Genomic DNA, 21,630 nt, shown 5'->3' with positions numbered 1-21,630 from the left:
GCCAAAAGATAACTGGAATAACAGGCAAGTTTGGCCTTGGAGTACAAAATGAAGCAGGGCACAGGCTGATAGAATTTTGTCAAGAGAATACGATGGTCATAGCAAACACTCTTTTCCAACAACCCAAGAGACGGCTTTACACATGGACATCACCAGACGGTCAACACAGAAATCAGATTGACTATATGCTCTGCAGCCAAAGATGGAGAAGCTCTATACAGTCAGTAAAAACAAGACCAGGAGCTGACTGTGGCTCAGACCATGAGCTTCTTGTTGCAAAGTTTAGGCTTAAATTAAAGAAAGTAGGGAAAAGCGCTAGGCCAGTCAGGTATGAATTAAATCATATCCCTGTTGAATATACAGTAGAGGTGACAAATAGATTTAAGGAATTAGATCTGATAGACAGAGTGCCTGAAGAACTATGGACAGAGGTTCGCAACATTGTACAAGAGGTAGCAACCAAAACCATCCCAAAGAAAAAGAAATGCAAGAAAGCAAAATGGCTGTCTGAGGAAGCTTTGCAAATAGCTGAGGAAAGGAGGGAAGCGAAAGGCAAGGGAGAAAAAGAAAGATATGCCCAATTAAATGCAGAATTCCAAAGAATAGCTAGAAGAGATAAGAATGCCTTCTTAAATGAACAATGCAAAGAAATAGAAGAAAACAATAAAATAGGGAGGACCAGAGATCTTTTCAAGAAAATTGGAGAGATGAAAGGAACGTTTCATGCAAAAATGGGCATGATAAAGGACCAAAATGGCAGGGACCTAACAGAGGCAGAAGAGATTAAGAAGAGGTGGCAAAATTACACAGAAGAACTATACAAGAATGAGCTTAACGTCCCTGATAATCACAATGAGGTGGTCACTGACCTCGAGCCAGACATCCTAGAATGTGAAGTGAAGTGGGCCTTAGAAAAGCTGAGCAACAACAAAGCTAGTGGAGGTGACAGTATTCCAGCTGAGCTATTCAAAATCTTAAAAGACGATGCAGTAAAAGTGCTACACTCAATTTGCAAGCAAATTTGGAAAACTCAACAGTGACCACAGGATTGGAAAAGATCAGTTTACATTCCAATTCCAAAGAAAGGCAGTGCCAAAGAATGTTCAAACTATCGCACCATTGCACTCATTTCTCATGCTAGTAAAGTTATGCTTAAAATTCTACAAGCTAGACTCCAGCAGTATGTGGATCGAGAACTACCAGAAGTACAGGCAGGATTTCGAAGAGGCAGAGGAACTAGAGATCAAATTGCTAACATACGCTGGATCATGGAGAAAGCTAGAGAGTTCCAGAAAAACATCTACTTCTACTTCATTGACTATGCTAAAGCCTTTGATTGTGTGGATCATAACAAACTCTGGCAAGTCCTTAAAGAGATGGGCATACCAGATCATCTTATTTGTCTCTTGAGAAATCTATATGCGGGCCAAGAAGCAACAGTGAGAACTGGACATGGAACCACTGATTGGTTCAAAATTGGGAAAGGAGTCCGGCAAGGCTGTATACTGTCGCCTTGCCTATTTAACTTATATGCAGAGCACATCATGAGAAAGGCAGGGCTAGATGAATCAAAAGTTGGAATTAAGATTGCCGGAAGAAACATCAACAACCTAAGATATGCAGATGATACCACTCTAATGGCAGAAAGTGAAGAAGAACTAAAGAGCCTCTTGTTGCGGGTGAAGAAGGAGAGTGCAAAACTTGGGTTGAAACTAAACATTAAGAAAACCAAGATCATGGCATCTGGCCCTCTCAATTCCTGGCAAATAGATGGGGAAGAAATGGAGGTAGTGACAGATTTTATTTTCCTGGGCTCCAAGATCACTGCAGATGGGGACTGTAGCCAAGAAATTAAAAGACGCTCCTTGGGAGGAAAGCCATGACAAATCTAGACAGCACACTAAAAAGCAGAGACATCACCCTGTCAACAAAAGTGCATATAGTCAAGGCTATGGTCTTCCCAGTTGCAATGTATGGCAGTGAAAGCTGGACCATAAGAAAGGCTGAGCACCAAAGAATTGAAGCCTTTGAACTCTGGTGCTGGAGAAGACTCCTGCAAGTCCCTTGGACTGCAAGGCGATCAAACCAGTCAGTCCTAGAGGAAATCAACCCTGACTGCTCTTTAGAAGGCCAGATCCTGAAGCTAAAACTCAAATACTTTGGCCACCTAATGAGAAGGAAGGACTCACTGGAGAAGAGCCTAATGCTGGGAAAGATTGAGGGCAATAGAAGAAGGGGACGACAGAGAATGAGGTGGCTGAATGGAGTCATTGAAGCAGTAGGCGTGAGCTTAGATGGACTCCAGAAGATGGTAGAGGACAGGAAGGCCTGGAGGAACATTGTCCATAGGGTCGCGATGGGTCGGACACGACTTCGCAACCAACAACAACAACAATATATATATCCGAGTGCTGCATAACAGTGTGAGCGCCTGTTACTCCTCCCAGCTTCTGCCAACCTAGCAGTTCAAAAGTACGTAAAAATGCAAGTAGAAAAATAGGGACCACTACGATGGGAAGGTAACAGCGTTCCGTGCGCCTTTGGCGTCTCGTCATGCTGGCCACATGACCACGGAGATGTCCTCGGACAAGAGCGGGCTCTTCGGCTTTGAAACAGAGATGAGTACCGGCCCCTAGAGTTGGAAACGACTAGCACGCATGTGCGGAGGAACCTTTACCATATATATATATGTTAAATGTTTGTTAAGCATTCAGAATACACTTGCTTAGTCCCAGACATGGGACAAATCTTATTTCCTGTTTCAGCCTAGCCCAAGGCCATTTACAGGCAGTAGCCACAGCAGTGGCAGCTCATATTTGTGTAAATTTTTTGGCTTGCTAACAAAGAATTAAAGGGAGGCTGATATGGTCATTTCAAACTCATTTGTTCTCATCAGTCCGCCACACCCTTCTGAGATTCGAACCTGGGCTGTGTATGTCTTCCTGTAGTGTATGCCTTTAAAGCATACACAGAAATGTCAGCACAGCAGGGGGCTGGACAGCTCCAGGCTATAACCGCTTTGGTGGAAAAGCCTGAATAGAGCGAGTCGTTGACAGCCCCAGGGCATGGTCAGCTCTGGCGGGAAGCCAGGGTTTAAATCCATTGGCCACCTGCACTGGCGGGAAGCCCAGGTTTAAATCTATTGGTCACCATTCACCTGGGCAGGTATAAAGAGACGCCAGGTAACCCCTTTGCCCCAGCTTCATTTCTGACTCAATAAAGTAATACTACCCAGCTCAAGTGTCCGTCTCTCCGTACAACCACGCGACTTTGCACTTCCTATACTGATTCCTCCTAATTTCAAGTCTCAAATCCCCTCAGGGGAGAGGATCTATGGAGATTCATTCCAGGTCATAGTTATCAAGAGAGAGTATTTCACTTGCTCTCTTCCACAACCCTGCCCTGCCAGTTTTGGAACTGATTTTCTGTCCCCAAGGTCTAATTCAGCTCACCCACATCAGGATCCTGTGCAAGTTCCTCATAAGAGCCATAGGCCCTGCAAATGCCATGTCGTCTGGCATATTCCTGGGCACGCTTGAGACTGCTAGAAGCAATAGCAGCTATCTGGGAAAAAAGAAGCAGCAGCCACATTACACAAAGTTGGACACTGTATTTTATTCTCACAAAATTAACCCTCCTTGTACTTAGCGGAAGGGGTTGAAGGGTGATAAATTTTCAATTCATCCTGGCACTTGATGAAAGGGGAATCTGCATCCTAGGAATTGTGGACTTGCATTATGGATAGGTAGGTACGGAATAGCCCATTGAGGTGCACAGAAGTTTGGAGGCACAAATGTGTTATCAAATATAGATATAGCCAATTTTATTTTTCATTTCAGTATTCGTGTTTGATTTCACTACAGGTAGTCCTCAAGTAGCAACCACAACTGAGCTCAAAATTTCAGTTGCTAAGTGAGACATTTGTTAAGTGAATTTTGCTGTTTTGTTATTTTTCTTGCTACCGTTAAGTGAATCACTGCAGTTGTTAAGGGAGTAACGTGGTTGTTAGGTGAATCTGGCTTCCTCATTGACTTGGTTTGTCAGAAGGTTAAAAAAGTGACCACGTGACCCTGGAACACGGCGACATCATAAACACGCGTCAGTTGCTAAGCGTCTGGATTTTGATCACATGACCGTGAGGATGCTACAACAGTCACAAGTGTGAAAAATCGTCATCACTTTTTTTCAGAGCCATGGTAACTTCGAATTGTGACCAAATGAACTGTTTAGTGACCAAGTACAGGTAGTCCTTGACTTAAACAGTTCATTTAAGCCAGGGATAGGCAACCTCGGCTCTTTTATGACTCGTGGACTTCAACTCCCAGAATTCCTGAGCCAGCATGGCTCAGCATGGCAACCTCTCCCTTTCTCCTCAGCATGGCTGGCTCAGGAATTCTGGGAGTTGAAGTCCATGAGTCATAAAAGAGCCAAGGTTGCCTACCCCTGGTTTAAGCAATCCCAACCATACCACCCATTTGCTCTTCTTGCTGGCATTAATAAGAAGTGGTCCAAATTATACAGATGGTTTTGCTCCATCCAAATTAGTTAACTCATTTTTCCCCCTGAGGATGCAAGGAAAAAAATCTGAGAGGGTGAATACAATTTGTTTGTTTTTCTTTATAGATGCCTTGAGAAAGGAGTGGTACCATAGCTTGATAATTAGCACTGTCTCAGCTTATTGTTTTTTTTAATCTTAATGAGATTCCTATCTGAGCTTCAAAGCAATAAAGTTGTTTGCTGCTAGCTCTCCAGAGGAAAGAGAAGCATTTGAGTATTTTCCCAGAAAGAGTGAGTGAGTGAGGATGAGAAAATTTTAGCTTACATTAGCATACTTCAGGGTGCAATCTAGGACTATTGCCTTATTTGCTTGCTGAGGGGAGCTTTGACTCAATTAAGTGCTGATTTGCTCTAATTCAAAGTAATGAAAGGCCAGGCGGCAACATGGAGTTGTACTGGAGATATGAAGACCATCAACCATTCCATCCCGTCCTTCTTTAAAGTAACTTGCTTCCCTTCAGTCTATAATCCGCAAAAAATGCTAAGTAGGGGAAGGTTTAGCTTTGGAGAAAGGGAGTGGCACCCCTGCCTTACAGACTTTTTTAAAAAAAATTCTCGATAATTTCTGCAAACCTCAAGAGGATTTCTGGATGGAGAGATGGTGGCACAGTGGTTAGAATGCAGTTTTGTTGTTGCTAGCTGCAAAGTCGTGTCCGACTCATCGCGACCCCATGGACAACGTTCCTCCAGGCCTTCCTGTCCTCTACCATCTTCTGGAGTCCATTTAGGCTCACATCTACTGCTTCAGTGACTCCATCCAGCCGCCTCATTCTCTGTCGTCCCCTTCTTCTCTTGCCCTCAACCTTTCCCAGCATTAGGCTCTTCTCCAGTGAGTCCTTCCTTCTCATTAAGTGGCCAAAGTATTTGAGTTTCAGCTTCAGGATCTGGCCTGCTAAAGATCAGTCATAGTTGATCTCCTCCAGGACTGACCGGTTTGATTGTCTTGCAGTCCAAGGGACTCGCAGGAGTCTTCTCCAGCACCATAGCTCAAAGGCCTCAGTTCTTTGGCGCTCAGCCTTTCTTAAGGTCCAACTTACAGAGCCATACATTGCAACTGGGAAAACCATGGCCTTGACTATATGCACTTTTGTTGGCAGGATGATGTCTCTGCTTTTTAGTGTGCTGTCTAGATTTGCCATAGCTTTCCTCCCCAGGAGCAAGTGTCTTTTAATTTCTTGACTGCAGTCCCCATCTGCAGTGAACTTGGAGCCTGTCACTACCTCCATTTCTTCCCCATCTATTTGCCAGGAATTGAGAGGGCCGGATGCCATGATCTTGGTTTTCTTAATGTTGAGTTTCAAGCCCACTTTTGCACTCTCCTTCTTCACCCACATCAAGAGGCTCTTTAGTTCTTCTTCACTTTCTGCCATTAGAGTGGTATCATCTGCAGTTGTTAAGGGAGTAACATGGTGGAGCAGTGGGCTAATGCCTCCTTAAGTAACACCAGCTGCCTGCAATTAGTGCAGGTTCGCATCCCACCAGGCTCAAGGTTGACTCAGCCTTCCATCCTTCCGAGGTAGGTAAAATGAGGACCCAGATTGTTGGGGGCAATTAAGCTGACTTTGTAATAATGCCGCTTGGGGGGTGTATGAAAGCCCTAATAAGCAGGCATATAGATAGAATGAAGGCTACTGCTTAGCTTGTAAGCCGCCCTGAGTCTTCGGAGAAGGGCGGTATATAAATGGAATTTAAAAAAAAAAATCTTAAGCTGTTGATATTTCTCCCGGCAATCTTAATTCCAACATTTGATTCATCTAGCTCTGTCTTTCCCCATGATGTGCTCTGCATATAAGTTAAATAGGCAGGGCGACAGTATGCAGCCTTGCCGGAAGTAGTGCAGGCTAATTCTGCTGACTGCCAACTGCCAGCAGTTCAGCAGTTCAAGGCTCACCGTGTCAAGTTTGACTCAGCCTTCCATCCTTCCTGGGTCAGTAAAATGAGGACCCAGATTGTTGGAGGCAATATGCTGACTCTGTAAACCGCTTAGAGAGGGATAAAGCACCATGAAGCAGTATATAAGTCTAAGTCCTATTGCTACTGCTATTTGGGTGATGCCAACTGTAGCAAACTTGCTCCTAGCCGGATAAGATAAGATAACCTTTACTGACATTTTTTACTATGCGCACACTGGTCCACATTAAAAATTACACCCATACATATATATACATATTAATTTAAATCACTGTCCATTTTGAATACACAGCGGAAAGAAGAAACTTGAGAGTTCATAGGGTCAATACTATATGGAACAAAGCTGTGACTGAATCTGGATGTTCTGCTTTGCATACCACGAAGCCTCCTCCCAGAAGGTAACAAAGAAAACAGGTCATGAAGAGAATGTGTAGCGTCCCAGATAATCCTGCGGACCTTGCTCAAGCATCACTTATACAGTATGCTGTGTCCTGGATAGAAAGAAGTGAACTGCCAATAAATAATCTTTTCTACCATCCTCACCACTCTCTACACTGCCTTCCTGTCTGAAGCAGTAATGCTTCCAGATCAGACAGTAATGCAATATGACAAGATGCTCTTGACTGTTTCTGTGTAGAAAGTGTTAAGGACAGGGGAAGGAAGGTGTATTTTTCTCAGGCGACCCAGAAAATGCAGATGCTCCTGTGCCCACTTCACTAGTGTCTCACTGTTGAGCAACCAAGCTAGTCTACTCATTAGCTGCACACCCAGAAACTTGATGCTGATAACCACCTCCACAGGTGAATCAGGGGTATGTGGCTGTACCTGCCTTTTCTAAAATCAACAATGACCATTGGATAGTTGAGTTTCAGGGCTGAGGAAACCCAGCTATTCTTTTAGCATGTTCAATCAGGATAATATATCAGCCCTAGTCTAGGTGTACGCTACTGTACACACACACGAGTCTCTTAAGGAGACACAGAAAACTACAAATATACAAATACCGGTATAAGTGTTCAGTGACAGCCCTTAAGAGCAGTCAGGAGAGAGTCCACCGGTGGTTGACTCCTGTTGTTGATTTTGTTTTGGGAAGCAGGAATACAGCACTGGAAAAATGGAAATGTGGGTGGCTGCCTTATATAAAATCAGCACACTGATCTTATTTATGCAGCTCCGTCAACCCCAGTTGGCCACTGCAATCCCAGGTTCCTGGAAGGCCCCTCTCATGCTTGCTTCAAGATCCCAGAGGCTGAAAACTCTTTATACTAAATTCAGCTATTCATCTAGTTCTACATTTCTAACAGCAGGCAAACTTTTAAGGTGCACCAGCCTTTTTAGAAGAAAACCAACTGTCTCCCCATACCAGCACACTTGCACACTCTCTCACACATTCTCAGCACATGATACAACCTTGTGATCTGCTGGCAGAGTTTTCAAGGCCACAATGAAGTCATGGGAAATCTTCCCAGCCGAGCAGATTCCCCAGCAGAGAGGCATGGAAGATTTTGGGTGTCTTGATGGCTAACAGAATAGATGTTTCTATTCTGCTTTTTCCCCCCTCTGTGAAGAATCTGGATTAGCAGCTGCCTACATTTAGGAACCTATGCTTTGGAAAAGGGGCAGGGTTGCTCTGGGGCTGGGAGACGCCCTGCGTGGCTGCTTCTCTCTGTGTTTGGGGTGGAGTACCAAACCTGAATTTGCAGGGAGAATGTGTGCATGGCAAAGATAGGAAACCCTACTTGAGTGAATTAAACTCGGGACTCCTCCCTAGAAAATTGTCCCCCAAGCAGGTCCGTAGGGCAAAATACTTCAATCATTTCAATTTCGACTTAAAATATTTCCCTGGGGGGGATTTACTGGCTGATGCATTGTCTAGAATGCCCCAATACAAAAGCCGCCATGAGGACATTGTTACCTGTATCATTCTCTCTCCACAATCAACGGCACTGACCAAGCAGTGTAACAAGCACGCGAGGCTGAACGTGCGAACGCAATGGTGGAACAATACATCAGATGTTATGTTAATTATCAACAGACTAATTGGGTTGATCTCCTGCCTTTTGCCGAAGTGGCATACAACAATACGGTGCACAGTAGTACTGGACTTACTCAATTGAATATAGCAACCAGCCGTGAGTTCATTCCTATGCCTGAATATATGCCGATCCATTCATGCTCGGATGAAAAGCCAGCAAAAGTCCTTGAGTGGATCCAATCAGCTCAAGGAAATCTCCCCAAAACTTAGCAGTAAACTGTACTCCCCTGTCAATGTCACACTCTTGACCGTTTTGTTGACCCAGATTTAGGGGACAATATTAATTGTGGTTGAAACTCAACATTAAGAAAACCAAAATCATGGCATCTGGCACTCTCAATTCCTGGCAAATATATGGGGAAGAAATGGAGGTAGTGACAGATTTTATTTTCCTGGGCTTCAAGATCACCGCAGATGGGGACTGCAGCCAAGAAATTAAAAGACGCTTGCTCCTGGGGAGGATAGCTATGGCAAATTTAGACAGCATACTAAAAAGCACAGACATCACCCTGCCAACAAAAATGCATATAGTCAAGGCCATGGTTTTCCCAGTTGCAATGTAATGGCTGTGAAAGTTGGACCATAAGAAAGGCTGAGTGCCAAAGAATTGAGGCCTTTGAACTATGGTGCTGGAGAAGACTCCTGCGAGTCCCTTGGACTGCAAGGCGATCAAACCGGTCAGTCCTAGAGGAGATCAACCCTGACTGCTCTTTAGAAGGCCAGATCCTGAAGCTAAAACTCAAATACTTTGGCCACCTAATGAGAAGGAAGGACTCACTGGAGAAGAGCCTAACGGTGGGAAAGGTTGAGGGCAAGAGAAGAAGGGGACGACAGAGAACGAGGTGGCTGGATGGAGTCACTGAAGCAGTAGGCGTGAGCTTAAATGGACTTCAGAAGATGGTAGAGGACAGGAAGGCCTGAAGGAACATTGTCCAGGGGGTCGCGAGGGGTCGGACACAACTTCACAAGTAACAACAACAGCAATGTAACAACACCGCCCTGAGTCCTTCGGGAGAAGGGCGGTATAAAAATTTAATAAAACTTAAACTTAAACTTAAACAATCAATTGTGAATACGTGCAGATGGCCCCGCGCTCTCTGGCCACTTGCAGAACCACGAATGCAAGGTCATAAAAGGACAGCAAAGGAAACACGCAATATCCCAACCCACCCGGGAACATACGATGTCTTAGGGAAACACCTAAACCACCCAAATGGGACCATATGGTGTCTTGGGGGAACACCCAAAATGGAGCATTTTAGCTACTTCTGCTTTCTTCCTTCTTATCTACAGTGTGCCGGCCTTAAAGGGCGAAGTCTTTATCTTATGTGTGTCAGCTTTGCTGGGTGAATTGCTTATGTAATCAAAGTAGGTATAAAAATAAGGCTTTTCTGATATTTGGGGCTTTTTCTCTTTTTGGAGGAGCCGGTCTTTGTTCAGCTAAATAAAAACGTAAAGCTTGAAAGCAACTTCTGGTTTCCTGTATTTTTTATCAAGCAAAACCTCAGAACCTGCACAGCATTTTCGATACATTCTATCCAATAAACCTGTCCTTAGAGCTGGGGTAGGCAACCTCGGCACATTTATGACTCATGGACTTCAACTCCCAGAATTCCTCAGTCAACATAGCTGACTCCGGTATTCTGGGAGTTGAAGTCCATGAGTCATAAAAGAGCCGAGGTTGCCTACCCCTGCCTTAGAGGGAAACTCAAGCCTCAGAGTTCTGTTTTAATTAGCCTCATCTATCGCAACCAAGGGACGCGGTGGCTCAGTGGGTTAGGACGCTGAGCTCGTCAATCAGAAGGTCGGCAGTTTGGCGGGTCGAATCCCAAGTGCCACGGAGCAGAGTGAGCGCCTGTTATTCGTCCCAGCTTCTGCCAACCTAGCAGTTCGAAAGCACGTAAAAATGCAAGTAGAAAAATAGGGACCACTCCGATGGGAAGGTAACAGCGTTCCGTGCGCCTTTGGCGTCTAGTCATGCCGGCCACATGACCACAGAGACGTCCTCGGACAAGCGCTGGCTCTTCGGTTTTGAAACGGAGATGAGCACCAGCCCCTAGAGTCGAAAACGACTAGCACGCATGTGCAGGGGAACCTTTACTTTTACCTTATCGCAACCATGACAGTCGTGTGATCCACCTCTTGCGATCTTCTGACAAGCAAAGTCAACGAGGAAGCCGGATTCACTTTACAACCATGTCCTAACTTAACTCCAGCAATTCACGACAACTGTGGCAAAGGAAGATCGTAAAACGGGGTCAAAATTCACTTAACAACCGTCTTGTCGAGCGAGAGACGTTTTGGGCTCAATTACGATCGTTAAGTCGAGGACTACCTGTATCAAGTTTCATTCATCATGTTATGCAGTAGGGCAAAGATGTAAATGTCTCTGGATTATGCTTTAAAGCAGCCTGGGCATGGAGCTAGGATCAATGAAGATAAGATCAACGTTAAAAGGAAGCAAGGTTTGTCTAAAAAACCACCTCCGTCCTGAAAACCAGTATTCCGAGATGCAAGTGTGGGGAGGACAATTGGGAGTCAAATGAGGCGGGCAGGCTTTGGCACTCTGAATATGCCCTGAGGAAAACTTTTCCTGTTTAACTTTGTATGTGCCAGCGCTGATTTCTGTAACTCAAAAAATATTCTCGGATTAACTCCAGAAGCCTGAGCAGAGGGTGGGAGGGAGAATTAAAGCAGTCAGGGGTGTGGAATGAGAACAAGCACTCCTACACGCGAGTATTGTTACTTGTGTGTGTGTGTGTGTGCACAAGGATTGTTACTTGGGTGTTTGTTACATTTATTTGCCACCTATCTCGCAATGGGGCAGCTTCCCACACTCAAAGTGGATAAAGGAAAAGAAGTGGAAATATAACAGCGGCAACATAATGGAAGAACAGAATAAATAGCGAAAGAGAAAACCGTGAGGATACAGTGATATAAAAATAAAAGATTAGGTGGCTGGGGAAGCAAAGAGCCAGGGAGGAGGTGAGATTTGCTGTCAATCTATTAGCCACCCCCAGTATGATGCTACCTCACTTGGATCCCCAGCCCAACCAGCAGAGACAGGTCTTCAGGCTCTTATTACAGATAGTCCTCGTTTAGTGACCATTCAAAGTCACAACAGCGTTGAGAAAAGTGAGGTATAACCATTTTTCTCACAGTTATGCCTTTTCCAGCATCCCCGCGATCATGTGATCAAAGTTCAGATCCTTGGCAAAAACTGGTTCGCCTTTATGGCCGTCGCTGTGTCCCAAGGTCATGTGATCATCTTTTGGGATCTTCCGACAAGCAAAGTCAATTGCGGGGTGGGGTGGGGGAGCCAGATTTCGCTGAACAACCAGGTTACTCGCTTACCAACTGCAGTGATTCACTTAACCACCGAGGCAAGAAAGGTCGTAAAAATGGGGCAAAATTCACGTAACGAATGTCTCACTTAGGAGCAGAAACTTTGGGCTCAAGGGTAGCCATTGAGGATTTATGCATTTATTAGATGCAGGACCCCATTGTGTGTTGTATTCGTGTATTACATCCAGAAAGGAATCTTTTTAAAAAATGTTTTCATGAGCTAAATACCACCCAGTTTTGCTGTAAGCTCCGGTAAGCAAGACATTAGTATACCATTTCCAGAGGTGTGGATTTCAACTCCCAGAATTCCCCAGCCAGCATGCATTCTGAGAGTTGAGGTCTAGACATTTCGAAATTGCCAAAGTTGAGAAACACGGTAGTGGAAGTTGAGAACTATTACAGTAGGACTAGTGCAGTAGAAAGCACTACACGTGAGAAACACAGGAGTAGAAGTAGAGCACGTACGTGGTAGAACACTGCAGTAGAAGTTGCCAAGGCTGAGAACCCCTGCAGAGAAACACTATTCATCCACTCCTCCTTTAACATTAGCTATATTATAAACCTCTTTTTAGATATTGCTTTCCCACTTTCAAGCTGAAAAGTGCAGATGGCAACCGCAATAGCATTTACAGTACGCTTGTTATACTGCCCTACAGCACGTTACTGCGTTCTCTTGGCAATTTAAAAGGTAAAAAGCATTATTTGCATATGGCCCCCAACAAACTGGGTCCTCATTTTACCGAGCTCAGAAAGATGGAAGACTTAATCCACCTTGAGCCCTGTCAGAATCAAACACAGGCTGCGGGCAGAGTTTGCTCACAATACTGCACTTTAGTCCAGGGTTTTTCAACCTTTTCACCCATTGTACCGCTTTTAGGATATGGCAACATCCGAGTTGCCATAGCAAGGTGTCAAAAACTTGATGACCCCCCCAAAAGGAAAAAAGTGATGAAGTACGAGTAGTCCTCGACTTACAACAGTTCACTTAGTGGCTGTTCAAAGTTACAATGGCACTGAAAAAGTGCCCCCCAAGCCACAGCCGAGCAAGTCACCTGCCTGCCAGCCTGGCGGCGCTCTTCCTCCTGTCTGAGGTTTTCATTGTTGTGAGCATTTCTGTTGAGGATTGGCGGGGGGTGGGTGGGTTGGTTTTTATTCCTCCCCACCTCTGCTGGATGGTTGCAGCAGGTTTTGGTCACTTCACATGACCCTGGGACACTGTGACCATCATAAATATGAATCAGTTGCCAAGCATCTGAATGTAAATCAGAAGACTCTGGAGATGCTGAAACATTCCAGCTGATTGGCGCTTCTTCTGGGCTCAGAAACGTCAGGATCAGTACTGAGCTCCAGCTGGAACCTGGCGCTGATCCTGGCGCTTCCACTGAGCCCTGACAGCCCCAAAGAAGCGCTGATCCTGGCGCTTCTGCTGAGCTCTGACAGCCCTGCAGCTCCAGCCGTCTCTCGCTGAGGCTTGTGCGGTGCTGCCACCGGTTCAGCTCATTCCCGCTCCCCCGCTACCACTTTTCTAGGATGGTCGCGTACTGTTCTGTACCAGCCTGCTACCGGCCCTGCAGCAAAAGCAGGGACAACCCCTTTACAAACGGCAAGATGCTGGAATAAAGCCTGCCAAATTTATTAACATAAAACAGAGCAAAACAAGACACCAACCATGAAACAGGAGCTATGAAACAGGAACTATCCAAGCGGTTGCCTTCAGCAAACCAGCCCTCCCACACATTCCCCTTAAATACAGTTCAGGGCGTGGCCTCTCTCTGCCTCCTTCCGAGGTACCCCATTGCCTTCCTCTGTTTACTCCTGATTGACTGCCTCCTGCGTCGGGCGTCCTTGAACAGGGCCAGCTGTGGGTCATCTTCATCCACGCTGTCAGGCTCACACAGCTGGGTCTGCGTCGTGACCAGATGAGAGGGGCCTGGCTGGGGGCTCTCATCAAGCTGTCCAATCCCCTCAGCAAGCTCTTCAACACCCCCCTCCTCCTCCTCTGAGTCGTCCGACCCAACTGCCGAACCCACAGGCTGACCCTGAATCACAACACGTACCACCTGCCAGATGCCAATGTACCACAGGTGGTACCCGTACCACTGGTTGAAAAGCCTTGCTTTAGTCACTGTATCCCCCAGCGCTCCGTTTTCTTTTACCCTTCTTCAACCAAATGTCTCCGAGATGTAATGGATTCTTCTTCCCCCTTTCAGTGAATTATCTTGCAGAAAACATACGATTGGTTGGAAACTTGATTCTAACATCTTATTTGACGAACAGCAATAGTGCTTCTTTGGGTTTTTTGTCTTTCCCATTTATGTTCTATAGGACCAAGGATTTCACTTGGGACCAATACCCTGCAAAGCCTATGACCTCTTGGTATTGGTACTCATGTGCCTGCAAGCAACTTTCTTGCAGCCCAATTCACCCCTACCACAACTGATTTTTTAAAAAGCCATACAGTTAAAATAAAAAATAAATCTGGACTGAGAAACTCCCGATGACCACTAGATGGAAACAAAGGGATATAGGAACTCCTAACCCTTTGCTTCCATCTAGTGGTCATCTAGTTACTTGGTTCATCCAGCCTAGATCAGGCAGCTCTAAACATTTCCACCAGCCCAAAATGAATCTAGACAGATACTAAACTGCAAAATGATTTGATTGCTATAAATTCGACATTTGGTATGAAAACAGTGGTTGTGAATTAAAGCCATGATTAAAACAAACAACCCTGGTTTAGAAGGATGGATGACTGCAATTGCTATTGCTCTCTTTTAAAGGATTAATCTGGCTGGGAGCATAAATGCCTTACTGAACAGCAGTAATTTTGTCTTTGGTTTGTGGACATGTTTCTTTGTCCCTTCCCATCCATGCTACTCATTGGAATTGGGTGGCATCCAAATGAAATAAATACTTGCCACGGCAAGTTAATTCAGTGATAATTACTACTTTCCTCTCCCTTATTATGTTTGCCACCTTCTCATTTTAAATTTTAAAAAAGTGCCATGCCATTTATTTTTCTTTAGTAAAAACCCACTGTGTCACTGTGTTGTTTTTTTCATAAATGCAACAAGCCCGAGGGGAAAAAAAATCTGACCATTTTGTTAAATATTTGTAAATGTTTCTGTCTGGAACTGTACATGTATTTCTAGGGTCATAAGCAAGTTTATTCAATAACATTTCCTATTGTCAAAGGCAACAAAATTAAATTAGTAAAGCTCGCTAAGCTCAAGTTCAGCAAAAAGCAAGAAATAAATATATACAGTTCTTCAGTTACTGAATGCAATCCAGATCCAGTGACCTATTGAGTTCCGCTATAATTTAAGGATAATTTCTATACAAAAACACACAATTGCTTACATTTGCGGAGACATAAAACAAAACAGTAACTCCCGAATGTCTGGTTTCATACCACCTGTTAAGTCAAAACTAAACAAAGCACAAAACGGCGTTGTGTGTTGTGTGAAGCAGGTTGGTGGGAAGCAGCCTACAGAACATTAAGCTCTAAAGTCATTTTTCAAACAATGGTTGGATTCACACTAGAGTTTCAGATATCACAGCTGCCCTGGTTCACACATCCAGCTACCTTAAATTGTAGTTCCCAGGAGCTGATTTCAGACAACACACTAAATCAAAAATCAAATCAGCCTTCTTAAGGTTTAATGTCATGCATCGGCCAGGCCAATCGTACTTAAAAGCAGGGGTCTTCAAACTTGGCCCTTTTATGACTTGTGGACTTCAATTCCCAGAATTCCTCAGCCAGCGTGCCTGGCTGAGGAATTCTGGGAGTTGAAGTCCACAAGTCATAAAAGGGCCAAGTTTGAAGACCCCTGCTTAAAAGATTCTTATTGACAGCGCTTTTTTTGTAAAAAAAAAAAGGTGCCGGAACTCACACATGTCATACAACCCGCCTTGCCTACCCTACAAGGTTCCATCCAAAAAAGGTGCCGGAACTCCGTTCTGAGCGTTCTATGAGAAAAAAAGCCCTGCTTATTGACATCAATAAGACAAAGGTAGCAATTAATGCAATGGATCTCTTTGAAGCATTCATCCTCTCATCCTGCTTCAACATCTTTCTTGACAACTAGAAACATGTCTAAACCAATTGCTGGTTGCATCCAACCATCCTTCTTCGTTTTCTCAGGAGGGCCAATAGCGTGCTCTGGTTACACATATGGGAAGAAGTTAGAAAGCCACTTTGGTCTATTAGTTTAGGTGCTGATCTGGAAAGTAGGAGACGGTGGGTTCTAGTCCTGCCTTAGGCATGAAAGCCAGCTGGATGACCTTGAGCCAATCACTCTCTTTCAGCCCAACCCACCTCACAGGGTTGTTGTTATGGGGAAAAAATAGGAGAAAGAAGGGATTTTAGATGCATTTGCTGCCTTGAGTTACTTACAAAGTAACAAAAGGCACGATAAAAATCAAGTAAATAAATAAGCAAGCGAGCAAGCTCCAGGAAATGCAGCACACTTCAGGATCCAGCTGCACGATTCACCGAAAACAATGGGGCACATTTGCACCGATAAACCTCCACCTAATTCAGGGGTTTGCAACCTTGGCTCTTTTATGACTCGTGGACTTCAGCTCCCAGAATTTCTGAGCCAGCCGTGTTGAAGTCCACGAGTCATAAAAGAGCCAAGGTTGCCTACCCCTGACCTAACTCTTTCAGTGTAATTGTGAGTCCTTAAAAACCTAGAGGCAATTTTGAATATTTTCCATTTCATGCAATGGTAGAGCTTCCAGACATGATCCTGGAAAGAATTCTACCCCTTCCCAGAAAGAAGTGAACGGGGAGTTTGGTCTCTTGAGTTAAGTTTTATTTGCAATTTGATAAAGAAGGGAAGATGTGTTGGGGTGGCAGCTTCAGTCCACTGTTTCAATATAGCTGCTCCTTCCCATTCGTTTGGCTGCCCCTCCCTTTGATCTGAAATAATTCAGCTGGCAGAACTGGCTGTTTATTAACGGGTGTTTGTTCAATAATGGAGCTATCTACCACATCTGGCAAGATGGTTGCGTTGTTTTGTTTTGCTTTTTTTTGTGTGTGTGTTCCTGAATTCGTTTTGGAGGGGGAAGAGAGGGCAAGAGAGGGGCAGGACACGTCTGAACAAGAGTAGCAATGTTCCAAGACGATGTGGCATCAGAGGAAACAGGCGGGCTAGAATAGAAAAATCCAAGCGCACGAAAAATCAAAATGGAAAATGGAAGAGAAATCAAAGGGCTTAGAGGAATGATGACGAACGTTTGGCAGGGAAAGTTAGTTGGCATGGAAATGAGGAGGAGCCACGGGAAAATATGTGCCAGTTTGAATGTAACAGATCACGTGGAAATCCAGCCTAACAACAAAACAAAAAAAACAAAATGGGAAGGACAAAGATGAGCAATACTGGCAATGTAAGGAACGGTGTCTGATTTTACGGGGCAGCAGAAAGCCATTCTGGAGCAAAGCCACAGGATTTGGGCGTAAAAAAAAAAAAATCTGCTTGGGCTGGCCCCTTTTCTACTCGCAGGCAAGCTTCCCATCAAAACTGGACAGACAGATGGCAAAAGCCTGAAGTGCACAGAGAGGGAATCGGTAATCCATGGTGAAGACGTCAGCGGCCACCCGGCCAAACTGGAGCACGATGTAGTCAGCTGCAAACCAAGGAGAGGAAAGACCACACTGAGGCAAAAGAAAAGATCCACCAAAAACTTCATTTCGTCGCCCCTTACGCCTGCCTACCTCCTAAGCCAACTTGGCCCTTTTATGACTCGTGGACTTCAACTCCCAGAATTCCTCAGCCAGGCACAGCTGGCTGAGGAATTCTGGGAGTTGAAGTCCACGAGTCATAAAAGGGCCAGGTTTGAAGACCCCTCTCCTAAGCCTTCCTCCAAAAAAAAAAGATTCCCCAAGGGCTTCCTTCCCTGATGATTGAGCAGATCCAATTCTTCCCCAAGCTTGTCCTGGGTTGTCCGTCTTTCATTCTGCTCTTGGGGCTTGACGAAGAGCAATATGGAAACCCGCACGCAGGACTGAGGCTGTGTTCGTGGCACCGGTTCACACCAAGATCAAACTTGCGTTATCGGAACTCTTATCTCAATTTAGAAACTAGGGCGGTGTGGTGGATGAATGGTTAAGACGCTGGGCTTGTCGGCTCGAAAGCCGACAGCCCAGGTTTGAAACCCAAGTGCCAGGCCATAGGGTGAGCTCTCATCCTTGCCACGGCTCCCGCCAACTTGGCAGTTCAGAAGCATGCAGATGCGAATGGATAGATAGGTATCAGTTCGGTGGGAAGGCAACAACATTCTGTGACATCATGCTGGCCACATCACTGTGGAAATGTCTTTGGACAGCGCTGGCTCAGTGGCCTTGAAATGGAGAGGAGCACTGGCCCCTAGAGTTGGCAGTGACTAGAGGGGTAAAATCTACCTGTTAGAAAATCATTTGGCCAGCACCGTGGTGGCGAACCTACGGCACGTGTGCCACAAGTGGCACTCAGAGCCCTCTCTGTGGGCACGTGCGCCGTCGCCCCAGTCCTAGGCCTTCAGCTGGGTTTTATAAAACCTTTTTGCTTTAGGCTGCCACAGGCAAAAAAAAAAGGTTCAATCGATCAATCAGTTTCAACTTCTTGCGAGAAAAAAAAAAGATCTTGCAAAGTTGGAATTGCTTGATTGAACTTTTTAGTCCTGCCCAGTCTGCCATTACCACGGCAGCCACGCCCACCCGATGGGCCACACCCACCCAATAGACCACGCCCACCCGGCACCCGAGAATACATAAGTCGGTTGGGGGCTGCATTTTGGGTACTCGGTCTCTAAAAGGTTCGCCATCACTGGCGCAGCACATACAGTAATGGCTAAAATTGTAGAAACCTTTTGGGAAAAGTGTATTTTTTGAGGTTTGATGGCTAATAACACCACTTTTTTTTTGGAATAATACCATAAAATTATACATCAATGGAAAGATAATTTAATCGGGAATGTAAAGCAACAAAGTTTGTTCAATTATCTCTACTGTATTCTATGAAAAGTGATAGCCAAATAACCAGAAAAAGGCAGCACAGCTTGCTTAGGTTGGTATCAGGTAGCTTTCCTTCATCTGATTGTAGCCAATGAGCATGACTGTTTAGAGAGCCAATCAGGTGTCATCTTGTTTTGGCAATGAGCCAATCAGATCACAGTAGGATTCAGTTATTGATGTCATTGTACTGAAGCTGAGAGGAGGACATTTGTCAGTGTGTTATGTCAGGGCTTTTCAACCAGTGGTACGGGTACCACCTGTGGTACATTGGCACCTGGCAGGTGGTACGCAACCATCCTAGAAAAGTGGTAGCGGGGGAGGGGAATGAGCTGAACCGGTAGCAGCACCGCACAAGCCTGAGTGAGAGATGGCTGGAGCTGCAGGGCTGTCAGGGCTCAGCGGAAGCACCAGGATAAGCGCTGGGCTCCAGCTGATCCTGGCGCTTCTGATCATCTGGAGCCTGGCACTGATCCTGGCACTTCTGCTGAGCCCCGAAGAAACGCTGATCAACTGAAGCCTGGCGCTGATCCTGGGGCTTACAACAGTCACTAAGCAAACAGTTGTAAGTTGTACTACTTTTAGGATATAGCAATATCCTAAAATATCTGAGTACCACCAATTGCCTAACAAGGTGTCAAAAACTTGATGACTTCATACTTCATCACTTTTTTCCTTTTTTTTTCTTTTGGTCATCAAGTTTTTGACACCTTGCTAGGCGACTGGTGGTACTTGGATGTTGCCATATCCTAAAAGTGGTACAACGGGTGAAAAAGTTGAAAAGCCCTGTGTTATGTGATCGCTATCAAGTTGGTTGGGGTTTTTTGTGTGTTCTTTCCTTTAGTGAGCTTGTAAAATGTAATAAAATTAAAGTAATGGTGCAAAGAGTTGACTGGTTACCCAGAAAGCGATGTAAAATAGTATTATTAAGTGAACAAGGCTACAGTTATAAAGAAATTAGAAGAAAAATCGGTGGAAACTTAACCAAAGGTGGCATTTCTACTGTACACTTTTTCCCAGAAGGTTTCCACAATTTTGGCCGCTACTGTACTGAGGAAGAAAAATTATCTAGATTGGACCAAAGCAACCAAGAGATACTCAGTGGGAGAGTTTAGTATTGAAAAGGATGATGCTGGTGCTTGTTCGTATTCTGTTCATATTCTCCATCTACAGGAATCTTTTGACATTTGTGACAGAAGATAGCTATGGTGGCTACCTGTTGTTACTAACTTTACACCCCATGACTATCTCATTTTCTTCTTGGGCTTTCTAAATTGGTGGCCACTGCTAAGTTCAGTGGAAGCAAATTCTACCATTTTAAGTATATGGGAGAGCATCTGCCCTGAATCATCCACTGTTAGGTTTCACAGAATAACCGCAATTTCCAGAATCATGTGAGAGGGCAAAAATAATCTTCCCATCTATTTTCTTCATCTACTGTACATCATGGAGAATTTTATACCCATTTCATGCTCATCGACTTTATTTGTCCTCCCCAGATATAAACATCTGAGGGAACTGCTTAATCCTTGGGTTATTTTGCTTGCCCTGTTTTGCCTGTTTTTCAGCTCTACCAAAATTCCTTTTGGTGATGGAGAGGTGTAGCCACCAGAACTACTTCCATTTTCTAAATGAGATTGGTTGTCCATAAAGTTTTTACAATAGTTGGGTTTCTATTTCCTATTTGCCTTTAAGAAAGAATTTGCCTTTTTTTCGTCACTGCTGTATACTGAAGTGTCTACTAAGTTAAAACACCACAATCTGTGATCCCGCTCTTGCCAACTCTAATCTGATTCACATATCTGTAAATTTACAGAGGATTTGCTCCACTATACAAAACTACACATTACACTTCCTTATGCTGGTGCTCAGGCTAACCGTTGCGGTATCCCTCTTCGTTCTAATCACCTTAAATAATGTCATGTTTGTCAGCTAAACTGGCCACAATAGATTGATTTATTTAGAAGTCAGTCTCACTAAATGGGACATCTGGTGGATAGCTTAGCCTCAGTTTGCGAAACCTTCTGCACTCTCCTGAACCTTGCCCACTACTCACGGTTGTCTTCTGAGATGATTTGGAAGTTCTTGACGGAAGCCTGCGTGACCCGCCCGTGGAAGTTGAGTACGTATGACTGGGTCTCCTCGTTCCAAGCAGGCACTTTGTTCTGGAGTTTGATCAGGTTTTGCATGTTCCGGTTCTGGTATCTCAACAGTAAGGTTTCATGTTCCTGTAGGCAGAGAAGCGCAAACATTACGGAGTTCCTGGGCTGATGTTTTTTGTTCAGAAATAGTAGCGATGAGAACCACTCACATTTTTAGGTTGGATGCAGATCCTCTCGTTCTCTGAATTCATTCCAGGAATTATCACGGTCATTTTCCGTGGACCTCTGAAACCCAAAACATTGGTCTCCTGCAAGGAGATGGAAACAGGGATGGGAAGTTAAGTCAGAAATCTATTGACCTCTGCTTTTAATTCAGAGTAACAGAATAACAGGGTTGGAAAGCACCTTGGAGGTCTTCTATCTAGTCCCACTCCCTGCTCAAGCAGGAGACCCCATACCATTCCAGACAAGTGGCTGTCTAATCCCTTCTTAAAAGCTCCCAGTGATGTAGCACCCACAATCTCTGAAGGCAAGTCGTTCCACTGGTTAATTGTTCTCACTGTTAGGAGATTTCTCCTTAGTTCTAGATTGCTTCTCCCCTTGATTAGTTTCCATCCATTGGTTCTTGTTTTGCCTATGGATAATTTAGAGAAGACGCTTGCTCCTGGGGAGGAAAGCCATGGCAA

The 21,630-nt window shown here is 44.7% G+C and overlaps 2 protein-coding genes across 5 annotated transcripts in view; both read right to left on the bottom strand.

Annotated features, from left to right (window-relative positions):
• DHDH (dihydrodiol dehydrogenase) overlaps positions 1-16,327 on the bottom strand; it is a 30,140-nt gene extending 13,813 nt beyond the window's left edge. The window contains exons 1-2 of one of the 3 annotated variants that reach the window (XM_083376618.1): positions 15,756-16,327; positions 3,453-3,560 (exon numbers count right to left, since the gene is read on the bottom strand). In XM_083376618.1, the coding sequence (XP_083232744.1) occupies positions 3,453-3,560; positions 15,756-15,783 (136 nt within the window). In that variant the 5' untranslated portion in view covers positions 15,784-16,327. Of the gene's footprint in view, positions 1-3,452; positions 3,961-7,855; positions 7,981-15,755 lie in introns of those variants that run through there. The other 2 variants (XM_083376616.1, XM_083376617.1) reach the window with 2 other exon arrangements.
• Positions 16,328-16,563: 236 nt separating this feature from the next.
• The window catches only part of LOC310648631 (tubby protein homolog), a 39,467-nt gene continuing 34,400 nt past the window's right edge, over positions 16,564-21,630 (bottom strand). For both annotated transcript variants that reach the window (XM_083376580.1, XM_083376579.1), the window contains exons 14-16: positions 21,154-21,252; positions 20,899-21,070; positions 16,564-17,479 (exon numbers count right to left, since the gene is read on the bottom strand). In XM_083376580.1, coding sequence (XP_083232706.1) covers positions 17,346-17,479; positions 20,899-21,070; positions 21,154-21,252 — 405 coding nt within the window. In that variant the 3' untranslated portion in view covers positions 16,564-17,345. The remainder of the gene's footprint in view (positions 17,480-20,898; positions 21,071-21,153; positions 21,253-21,630) is intronic.

Source organism: Vipera ursinii, assembly GCF_947247035.1.
Source record: "Vipera ursinii genome assembly, chromosome: Z".
Taxonomy (NCBI): Eukaryota; Metazoa; Chordata; class Lepidosauria; order Squamata; family Viperidae; genus Vipera; species Vipera ursinii.
Note: the sequence above shows the minus strand (reverse complement) of the source record. Positions and strands in the feature narration are given on the sequence as shown.